This window comes from Gnatocerus cornutus, chromosome 1 (assembly GCF_029298725.1).
Source record: "Gnatocerus cornutus isolate USDA-ARS CGAHR chromosome 1, icGnaCorn1.1, whole genome shotgun sequence".
NCBI classification, from domain to species: Eukaryota; Metazoa; Arthropoda; class Insecta; order Coleoptera; family Tenebrionidae; genus Gnatocerus; species Gnatocerus cornutus.
This window is the reverse complement of record NC_142233.1, coordinates 33,341,579-33,352,609: the sequence shown is the minus strand read 5'-3', so window position 1 is coordinate 33,352,609 and position 11,031 is coordinate 33,341,579. Positions and strand designations below refer to the sequence as shown.

The 11,031-nt window shown below is 42.0% G+C and overlaps 3 protein-coding genes across 3 annotated transcripts; 2 read left to right on the top strand and 1 right to left on the bottom strand.

Moving 5' to 3' along the window:
- The first annotated feature begins 396 nt into the window (after positions 1-396).
- On the top strand, positions 397-4,869 carry Rox8 (TIA1 cytotoxic granule associated RNA binding protein Rox8). Its single transcript, XM_088047429.1, has 2 exons — positions 397-1,218; positions 4,215-4,869. The coding sequence occupies exons 1-2, from the start codon at positions 634-636 to the stop codon at positions 4,728-4,730; spliced, it is 1,101 nt and encodes a 366-aa protein (XP_087903555.1). The 5' UTR covers positions 397-633; the 3' UTR covers positions 4,731-4,869.
- A 607-nt stretch (positions 4,870-5,476) lies between these two features.
- On the top strand, positions 5,477-6,865 carry LOC148181943 (1,5-anhydro-D-fructose reductase-like). Its single transcript, XM_088047441.1, has 6 exons — positions 5,477-5,569; positions 5,625-5,778; positions 5,824-5,927; positions 5,973-6,176; positions 6,223-6,473; positions 6,515-6,865. Exons 2-6 carry the CDS (start codon positions 5,646-5,648, stop codon positions 6,825-6,827), a joined length of 1,005 nt encoding a protein of 334 aa, XP_087903567.1. The 5' UTR covers positions 5,477-5,569; positions 5,625-5,645; the 3' UTR covers positions 6,828-6,865.
- On the bottom strand, positions 6,816-9,536 carry Mcm5 (Minichromosome maintenance 5). The gene is made up of 9 exons (XM_088047407.1): positions 9,297-9,536; positions 8,990-9,245; positions 8,766-8,938; positions 8,478-8,718; positions 7,991-8,428; positions 7,627-7,944; positions 7,463-7,578; positions 7,148-7,413; positions 6,816-7,100 (listed from the first exon to the last, which is right to left on the bottom strand). The coding sequence occupies exons 1-9, from the start codon at positions 9,449-9,451 to the stop codon at positions 6,871-6,873; spliced, it is 2,193 nt and encodes a 730-aa protein (XP_087903533.1). The 5' UTR covers positions 9,452-9,536; the 3' UTR covers positions 6,816-6,870.
- Between the last annotated feature and the right edge of the window lie 1,495 nt (positions 9,537-11,031).

The following is an 11,031-nucleotide window of genomic DNA, read 5'->3' as shown; positions in this document are numbered from 1 at the left end:
ATAACCTAGAAAAGTTGACGTTGCTGTGACAGATGGTGCAGGTGGTGGAGGGGGAATGGAAAAGTTTTATGGAGATTTTTGCGTTTTGGGGAGTTGAAGTGCTCTTTCTCCTCTTGAAAGAAATTAATTGGAAATAAAAATTAAGGATTTTATTTCTGGAATTTTGGCGATTTCAGAAGTGCCAATCGTGTATGTTAGGTTGGCAATGGTAACAATTTTAATTTTTTGAGAAAACCAAGGGATATTTTGGGGCGAACCGCTCCAAGGTGGTTTACATAAAAACTATGTATGTGAAAAAAATATGTTTGAATGATTTTTAGGGAGAACTGTTTAAAATCGTAGTGATTTTGTGGTTTGAATTTGAGTAGTGTTTAATTTTTTGTGTTGTGGTTGGGATGCGCAGGCGTGGCCAGTACTAGGGACTTTTGTCGTTTGACCGTTTTTTGATGACAGCTGGAAGTGTAGTGCAGAAAAGTTGGCCAGTTTTTGTCATCCATTCCGCTATCGCTTCGATCGCGATATTCCCGGATGGTGATCGCGCCCCCCTAGGGAATCCGCACCGCTTTATGTGCAATAAGCGTGTATAAGTGTGGTGTAGTGGAAGCCCCGCCGTCAAGTAGTGCCGGCGTCACCATGTCGGACGAGAGCCATCCAAAAACTTTGTATGTAGGCAACCTCGACTCTTCGGTGTCAGAGGACCTCCTCTGCACCCTCTTTTCGCAAATCGGTCCCGTGAAAGGCTGTAAGATTATCCGCGAACCCGGCAACGACCCTTACGCCTTCGTCGAATTCACCAACCACCAGTCAGCTTCTACGGCACTGGCGGCGATGAACAAACGCGTGTTCCTCGACAAAGAAATGAAGGTGAATTGGGCCACCAGCCCGGGAAATCAGCCCAAGCAAGATACCTCAAATCATCATCACATTTTCGTGGGCGACTTGTCGCCGGAGATCGAGACTGAAACCCTTCGAGAGGCCTTCGCTCCCTTCGGGGAAATCTCCAACTGCCGAATCGTCAGAGACCCGCAGACGCTCAAGTCGAAAGGTTATGCCTTTGTTTCGTTCGTCAAGAAAGCAGAGGCTGAGAACGCCATTCAGGCCATGAATGGACAGTGGTTGGGCTCCAGGTCCATCCGGACAAATTGGTCGACGAGGAAACCTCCCCCGCCCAAGACAGAGAGGCCCTCGCAGAGGGCGAAACAACCCACGTTTGACGAGGTCAGTTTAAGGGATGATTTCGAGGTTATGTCGGAAACAAACTGGTTTCAAGCAGTGTTTGTTTTTCCTCGCAGTTTTTACCCTTTTTAGGTTTATCTTCACTGTTTTACCCAACGCGCCACTGTCAAATAATAGCAACTTAATTACTGCATTGTCCCGAATTTTATCAAAAGAATCTCCAAGGTTAACTTTCTGGGGTTATCATTGTTTTCATTGCTAAACCTCCGCTTAATACGCATCATCATGTTTATTTACCGAAAGTAGCCCATGAAATTATCCAATTAGATATTTGTTATTAAGCTCTTAATAGGCCGTAACTTTCACTCGGCGAAACCAATCAAAGATGTTTTGTTCAAACTTTCATTAACAGTTTATCTCATGAATGCATTGTAAGGCGGACGATCCCATCATGGAATTCTACTAACACTCCATTCTTTCAATGAGATTAATTAAGCAGAAATAATAATTTTATCTTTTGGAATCGAAATATTACTCAATTTCCTGGCGATAAATCGCTCCCGTCTGCAAAAACTTGGCAACAAAAACACAGGAATGCCGCTAGAATGAGCAAAAACAAACCAACAGTTTTTGAATTATCGATCGTAATAATAGTATATTATGTAACGAGAGCAAAAAGGAGCACGTGGCGGCCACGCTCGACAGATTAATGTCCGAGGCGGAGCCGAGGTGCTTTTTTTTTAATGAAAATCGACTACGACTGGGCCAATAATACAGGGTGATTCTTATTAATATTAATCAAAGGGTGCGTTGACATTTTTTTACACCATACGATTTTGTCCAACTTAAAAAAAAAACTGCGTGCTTTGCACCGGTGAACGTTATTTTGTTACTTGTCACCAAGCATAACAATAAGACAAGCCCACAAAAGTGTTCATGTGTCTTGTAACAACCACAAACCGCAAATACAGGGTCTATCAGAACTGGCGGACCAAAATCATCCCATGGATAAATGATCTTCTGCAGATAAAGAGAAAATTGTTTAAAAAAATCCATTCTTGTTGGCTTTTAAAATAAGAACGGTTTTAATTGACCAATCGTGTTGTAGATGTAAAATTACCTTAAAACATATATTTTTTACCATAGAAACCTATTTAATTGTTGCAAAAAATAATTGACTGTTATGTCATAACAAAGTATTTCTGACAATTAGACAGTCATTCCAAACGTTGATTTGTGGTTTCATTGTATTTAATAATTAATTATGTTTACCCCGGAAGAATATTTTGATATGGTCTTGTTGTATGGAGAGTGTAATCGCAGTGCAACAGCTACTATCCAGCAATACGCACTTCGTTTTCCGAATAGGGAACAGCCTAGCCGAAATGTTATTTTAAGATTAGTACAGAGAGGAAGAGAATCTGGTAATTTAAAAGTATGCAGAAGGGAGGTTGGGGGTGCCCCAAGAACTGCGAGAACCGTGGACAACGAGGAAGCGGTTATTGAGATTTTTGAAGAGGAACCTGAAACGAGCATTAGTATTGTGGCCAGAAATCTTGAAATGTCCACCTCTTCTGTTCAACGTATTCTTAAAGACGAACGAATGCACCCATTTCATTATACTAAAGTGCAATGTCTTACGCCGGAAGATTATCCTCTAAGAGTGGAGTTTTGTACTTGGCTTCTGCGGGAACATGAAGCAAATGAGAACTTCGTCAAAAGCATATTGTTTACAGACGAATCTTGCTTTCAAAAAGATGGATTTTTCAATCAAAGAAATTTTCATGTTTGGGGGCGAGATAATCCGCACGTCTTCAGGCAAAGTAATCCCCAGCAAAGATTTTCTGTCAATCTTTGGGCTGGAATTTTTGGGAACGCCAGAGTAAATTGTTTTGAGAACAAGTTATACGCAATTATAAAACATCACATTCTTTCAGGTTGGCCCGTACGAATTTCCCGCCAGACTCAACGGCCAAATTTATACAAATTTTTTAGTTGATGATTTGGACATGCTGCTAGACAATATTCCTCTACAAAGATTAAGAAATGTTGACATTAACAATATTTGGTTCCAACATGATGGATGCCCAGCACATTTTGCAAATGTAACTAGGAACCATTTAGATGTTAGATTTCCTAATGCATGGATAGGCCGCGGAGGCCCAAGACGTTGGCCCCCCAGGTCGCCAGACCTTACGCCCTTAGATTTTTTCCTTTGGGGACACGTCAAGAATTTGGTGTACCGAAATATGCCTGAAAATATTAACGTGTTAAGAAACCGCATTCAAGAAGCATTTGCTTCAATAACAGCTGAAATGGTCAGTAATGCTAGGGCAAGTCTACTGAGAAGAGTTGCTCTGTGCATTCAAGTGGAAGGAAGAAATTTTGAACATTTACTTTAAAAACTATTTACCTATTTTTTCAAATTTATACCGCTAATTCATTCATTTTTGTTATTTCTGTATTCATTTACTAATCTGTTTTTCGGATTCTGTTAATTTTAAAGTTTGAGTTTATTATTTCATTTTGTTGGTCTTAAAATAAACTTGTCAATTTTTATGAGAAGACGTCACCTAAAAAATTACGTCAGTGTAACAACAATGCAAAAATATTTAAGATGCATCCATAGTTACATATAAAGCAGGAAAAGCTAATTTTCAGGTAACTTAACATCAGCAACACGATTGGTTAGTTTAAATTGTTCATTTTCTGATCACTATTAAAGATGGATTTTTTTAAACATTTTTCCAATTATTCCCAGAAGATTGTGAATACATCGTTTCATTTTGGTCCGCTAGTTCTGATAGACCCTGTATAACACTTACACCTGACTTGACAGATGACAGATCAATGACAGCGAAGTTGGAGCCCAATGGCGTATCATGTGGTAACATTTCGCGATAAAACAAATTCATTTTAAATGTTTGAAATGTACTTTGACTACACTAGATTTGCATCATTTCAGCCGAAAAATCATGTATTAATAGAACCCAGAAACAAACGATCAGGGGAAAAATAAAATTTTTTGCTTTCCGTAGGTGTACAATCAGAGCTCCCCCACCAACTGCACGGTGTATTGCGGCGGCTTCACCAACGGTCTGACCGAAGAGCTGATGCAAAAGACCTTTGTCCAATTCGGCGTCATCCAAGACATCCGAGTGTTCAAAGACAAAGGTTACGCTTTTATAAAATTCGCTACCAAAGAATCAGCGACGCACGCCATCGAAACAATCCACAACACCGAAATCAACGGTCAAATGGTAAAGTGCTTCTGGGGCAAAGAAAACGGGGGTATGGGCGCGGATCCCGGTTCTGCCATGACGGCAGGTGCGACTGTAGCGCCGGGGGCCCAAGCACAGCCCTACTCGTACGGATACGGCGGGTATTGGTACCAAGGCTATGGAGGCTATATGCAGGGCTATCCGTACCAACAGTACCAGTATCAACAACAGTACTGCATGATGCCACAGCAAGGACAATGGACTGCTCAACCTGGACAGCAACCGAACGTGCCGGTTATGTACAGCACTGTGCAGAAGTACCCTTCTCAGTGAAACGAAAGACAAAAACGATGTGAAAAGTGACTTTTATTTTAAGACTATTGAAATTACATATTTGGATATGTAGTTTGTCGACATCAACGCACTTTGGATTGAAACTTGGGTGTGCAGCGCCATAGAGTTATTTTTCATACATATTTTTGTATACTTGCGTTATAGATCTTCTTTTGTACATAGACGAGGGCCGGATAAGTTCAAAGTGCGATTGGTGCTTAAAACGATTGCGTGATACCAGAATTAGTTGTCTTTTGCAGAGTGATTGTTGTAGTTTGTTTTTCTCGATCGAATGGGGTTGTGCTGTGGAACGGACAGAAATGAGCGTGACAATTCAAAGTTACTGTAGACGATAATGTATAATTAGGTTAGACAAACACATTGTAATCATTAATATATCACGTTTATCTGAGTAAATGAATTTATGAAGATGCGCATGATTGTCTTTCCAACAAAACAAGACAAATTTTATAACAAAAATAATAATAATGTATATGCTAGTTGTTAATAAAAACTTCAGGTCTGGGAAACTCATCTAGTTTGCTCTTAACAACCTCCACCAATCACGACGTTTTTCACTACATTCCCATTGGTCCAAAATGATGTCACGAAACACTCCACCACCAGGTGAACACTTCGTTACCCTTTCAGACAAAACATCTCCGCATAATCACCCCCAAAAGCACGTTATATTTTTAGCAGTACCCTTCCCCCGCAGCCCACCCCAATCGATAATTTTCTAACCCCGAAACAAACCACCCTCCATCTCGGACACCACTGAAAACAAAAACAGTAAATAAATCCGGCGAAAAATTCTGACAATCTAAGAATAGTGTCAAGTTCGTTCGCAACTTTTCCTATAAATAGCATCATCACCTAATTACAAACTTTTAGTCGAGCGTCGACCGTGCAAACATGAGGTGTGTAAAGTTAGCGAGCTCCAAAGTCTTAGAAATGCCCATTGTGGGCTTAGGCACGTGGAGGGCCCAACCCGAAGAGGTGGAGAAAGCCGTGTGGGCGGCGCTAGAGGCGGGGTATAGACACATCGGTGAGTGAACCCCTGTCTTTCCAACCCACCAACTCGCAGTTGTAGATACGGCGTTCAATTACAACACAGAGGAGACTATCGGGAACGTCCTAAAAAAATGGTTCGACGAAGGGAAGGGAAAGAGGGAGGAGCTCTTCATCACCACAAAGGTAGGGCTAACGCAACCAAAGCTCTCATTGGACGATTTTTTGTAGCTCCCCAATTGCGGAAACAGGGCGTCGGACGTGGGGCGTTTCCTTAAGATGTCTTTAGACAAGCTCCAAGTCAGTTACGTTGACCTCTATCTTATTCACATGCCCTTCAGTTTCCACTGTAATGAAGCTACCTTCTCACCCTTGACAAACGAAGATGGCTCGTTCTGTTTGGATAACGATAGCGATATTAACACGACTTGGCAGGTGGGGATTTACAACCCCGTTGACAAAATTATACGGAAATTTCCAGGCGATGGAAGAACAAGTTGAACAAGGTCTCACTAAAGCCATCGGGCTCTCGAATTTCAACGAAGAGCAAATTCAAAGAATCTACAAAAATGCGAAAGTTAAGCCAGCGGTGCTACAGGTCGAACTCCACGCGTACCTCCAACAGAAGGAGTTGAGGTCGTTATGCAAAAACCTCGATATTGCTGTTACTGGGTACTCACCTCTAGGGAGCCCCGGCGCGAATAAACATTTCAGTTCGAAATACAATTACTCGTAAGTAGAATTGTTGATCAAAGAGGTTGAGTCGTTTTTAGTATCCAGGATTTCCCCGATATCCTGGGACACCCCTGCGTTCAAGAACTGTCCGAAAAATACAAGAAAACTCCCGGTCAAATCCTCCTCCGCCACTTGGTCCAACAAGGGATCATCGTCATCCCTAAAAGCGGCAACCCTGAGCGCCTCAAATCAAACATAGATCTCTTCAACTTCGAGTTATCTGACTCCGACATGGAAAAGTTAAACGCGTTAGATCGCGGCGAAAACGGGCGAATCTTCGACTTCTTGTTTTTCAAAGGGGTAGAAAAACACCGCGAGTATCCTTTCAAACAAAGAATCGACGGTTGGTAATTGTTATATTAACAAAATAAAAAAATGCCTTCACAAAACTGGTTTAACTGATGCGATACAGCATCCTGCGTTGCATTCTGTGCTGCAATTGTCCTCGACGAATCATAGTGTAGATAACCTTAAGCACCGCCCGCTCTGGATACTGCTGCTGAGTGAAGTCCTGCAAGATGTTCTGCTGCGAAACCTGAGTTCCGATGGCAAACCTCCGTTTGAGCTGCTTCTCGATGCGGCCCAACATCTCGTGTTCTTCTTCAGTGGTGAAGCCTTCGCCCCCTGAAACAAAACATGAAGATCTCGAGGTTGTTAGAGTGGGTGCTCACCGGCCAAGCCTCCACTCATAGCGGCGTCCAATGTGGAGACTTGAAAGAGGCGGAGCGCCTCGTTCACGTGACTCTCTGTAGCGAATGGGAGGAGCTGCATCTTCGCCAAGCTTTCAGAAATGCGAATGACTGCTTCTAATTGACGCACAGTTATAGGAATAGAACTACGGTGCTCCTTCTCGTGTTGGTTAGTCCCAGATCTCATCATGACGTAGCGCCTTTTCAGTTTGTCCCCCGCGTCGGCGTTTAGCCGGGGGCCACATCGCCTGTAAATACCGAAAATATATCTTTGTTGAAGAAATGTTGTTTTCTTACGTGCGGCAGTAGTTGATGTACTTCTTGATCAGCTCCAAAGACAGCTCGCCTTCTTTTGGCTCGTTGGTCATCTGGCCGGCGTTCATGTGCACCCCCATGATGTGGCGGGCTAAAGTCTAAAATTTCTGGGGTAAGGGGGCTAAATTTAGGGTGGTTTGACTCACCATGTCGCGCTGTTGGTCGTGCTCGTCCTTCACAATGAAGATCATGTCGAAACGCGAGAGGATCGTGGGCATAAAATCAATGTTTTCTTCGCCTTTGGTTTCGTCCCACCGCCCAAAAATGCTGTTCGCCGCCGCCAGAATCGAGCATCTGGAATTCAAAGTCGTGGTGATGCCCGCTTTGGCTATAGAAATGGTCTGTTGCTCCATGGCTTCGTGAATTGCCACCCTGTCGTCCTCCCTCATCTTATCAAACTCATCGATGCACACGACGCCCCCATCAGCTAAAACCATGGCGCCCCCTTCCATAACGAAGTTTCTCTGCAACAAAACTGTAATTACAATTTCGAGGGAAAAAGACAATTACCGAGCTGGGGTCCCTCATCACCGACGCCGTTAAACCAGCAGCGGAGCTCCCTTTCCCAGACGTGTACACCCCAATGGGGGCCACCCTCTCGACGAATTTCAACAACTGAGACTTTGCAGTTCCTGGATCACCTAGCAAAAGAACATTGATGTCTCCTCGGCGTGTTAGACCATCAGGAAGACGCTTTCTGGAGCCCCCGAATAAGAGGCACGCGATCGCTTTTTTGATGTCTGCAGAACCGAAAATCGACGGAGCGATGCTGTTGGCGATTCTTTCGTGAATGTTGGGCGACTCTGCCAGTCGTCTGAAGAGGTTTTCTTCTTCTGATGTGACAATGGAAACGGAGGAGGAGCCCATGCCCTCGGAGTCAAGTTGGAAACCCACTACGCGGATGTAGGGGGCGCGGACTCCCGTGGTGCCTTTATCGCGGTCGTCTCTCTGGAATTTCAACATTAGAACTGTGGGAGAAGAGGGTTTAAAGAAGCACCCTTCCAAGTTTGGCAATTTTTTTTATGGAGTAGATCCCCAGGACGTGGACACGGTTTCCTGGGACTACTTTTTCACACAAATACCGGTCGCAGTAGAGGGTCAAGTGGCGAGGAATTTCCCCTTGGGGGATTCCATCAGGGAGCTCTTGTAGTTTGACGACTTGGAAGTCCACACAGTTGCATTTATCCGGGATTATGAAATAAGGATCTAGAGGACATTTGGGGCGCCCTGCTTGCTCCCTAAATCACAGCGGTTAGTTTCTGGGGGCACAAAACAACAGACTCACGTGTTACATTTCCTGGGCATCACGTAACCTTCTAATCCTGGTTTTACAGGCAAGTTTGGGATGACGTTACTACAAGATCTGCACTGAATTGCGATTTTTGTTGCCTTGGCTTTGATTCCAGAAGCACTTATTATAATTCCTGGGATTTTTACGAGTTTGGATACAACGTCGGACTAGGAAAGATTTAGTTAGTAAAAGTTGTTGATTCTTGGGAGAGATTTTACTTTCATGTGCCTCAAGTTTGTAGGGAGAGCATCTGAAGACAACATTATCTGCACATCCTCAACAGCCTCCTCTCCTTCAGGCCTGGGGGCTGTAAGTTCATCAGCAACTTCTTTGGCGGCCTCCTCAAACACACTCAAATGTTCTGAAGGTTGCTTAAACAGTTTATCAGCCAAAGTTTCGTCAAACGCGCCGACATCTTCAATGTTGACCTCGAGATAAAACTGCCCCAAATTGTAGTTTCGCTTTAATGTATCTCTAATAAAGTAATTTCATTACTATTTACCACAGATCTAAAAGGAAACTCACCTGTATTTGTAGTTGAAATTCTCAGAATGGTACTGGCGCAGAAATTCTTTGAATTTCTTTTTAACACCCTGTAAATTGACTTGAGAATCAACTGGGTTGTCGTCGACGGTGAAATTGTCGCTGAAGAAGACGCCGGGGTCGTCAAAACCTTCCATTTCTTCAAGAAATCGTTGCAGGAAACGGTCTTCAATGCGAGAGGAAAACAACCAGGTATTGGCGGGAACGAGCAAACGATCTGTCAAATTTGTGCTTTTAAAATTACCCCCACTACAAAGGCCGTAACACACCGCCACATAAAATGGTATTGTTGATTGCATATAATTAACTTTTTTTCTTGCAATTTTTTGTATTTAGCTGAAATTTATGAAAAAAATAAAAGATTAGACTGTTTCATTTAGATTTATTGAACAGTATAATAAAAAATTTCGATTTTAATTAATTTATTTTACTTATAAAAGCAAACATAAATCGACAAAAATCGTTTCTTCGGATAAACGCCAAGTTCAAATAGTTAAAAAAAAATTATTCCTCATTTTTACTCAAATTTTTGACGTTTTAACCAGGCCACCAGCTCTACAACGCGTGGCGGCTGTGTGCAACGGACTTGGTGGTGGGGATTTAGAAAGTTAGTTTACTCAAGATATAAATCGAAATTCCCTAGATTTGTTAATAAATAACACAGGGGCGGATTCAAGGAGTATTGCGCCCATAATAAGAGTGTTTTAGCAAAAGTTAATATTTTATTATCAATCATGAATTGTGCTCGAATCTATACGGAGGAGCAAGTACATACATTGGATTTTATTTTATTTTATTTTATTTTATTTTTACCGTTTTTATAATTACCAAAAACTAAATTGTGGTGAGTTGTTCAAAGTAAATTGCATGTACAGTCGCGGTCAAATTATTTTTTTTGACATTTTGAACATTTTAAAGTAAGCGATCAAAGTAAATGTTTTTTTTAATTACCATTTTCGAAACATGCAATTTACTAAGGTTAGCGAAAATAAAACATCCTAAAAGTAACAGTGGGCGAGAGTGGTAACTAAATGGACAATAGAACTTTCTGTCAAAAAATAATTTTAAAGCTTCAAATTTGACTAAAGTTTTACTGTACGAGAAAATATGTACATGTACAATATGTACAAATGCATGCGCATTTCTCGGGGGGCGAAAACGCAACTTTACCCAGATAAATTGATAAAACACCAAATTACGCGAGATAAATTACAAAAAGTGCAGATAAACATTTAATATTTAATCCGAATCAACTAGACCCAGACCATAATACATACATAATTTTCATATTTTATTAAAAAGTCGCAAAACTACAACTCATTTTTAATAATATGTATTAACATAACAGGGCAAACAGGGCACAAATTCTGCCCGCTTCGGCTCTGCTCTTTACGCAAACACCGAACATTCAACTAATTTTTCGCTCTTTACCCCTTTTCTTCCTCCTTTTTCCCCGCCTTTGAACTCCATTTGCCAGCACCACATCTTCTCCCTCTTGCATCATCTTCATTCCTCCACCCTCCTACTCCAGCCGCATTTAAACAAGTCTCAACTCGTCAGATTGGTGGACGGCGAGCGCTGAATCATTCTTCACTTTCTATCGCACCAATAGCGGCTTCTTTGCTCGTCGGAAGTGCCTTGAATCTTCGACTTTTCTGCGACGAGTTCATAGTTGTTCAAAATACGCGAAAAAGCACGTCGCTTCTTTGTTTTGACA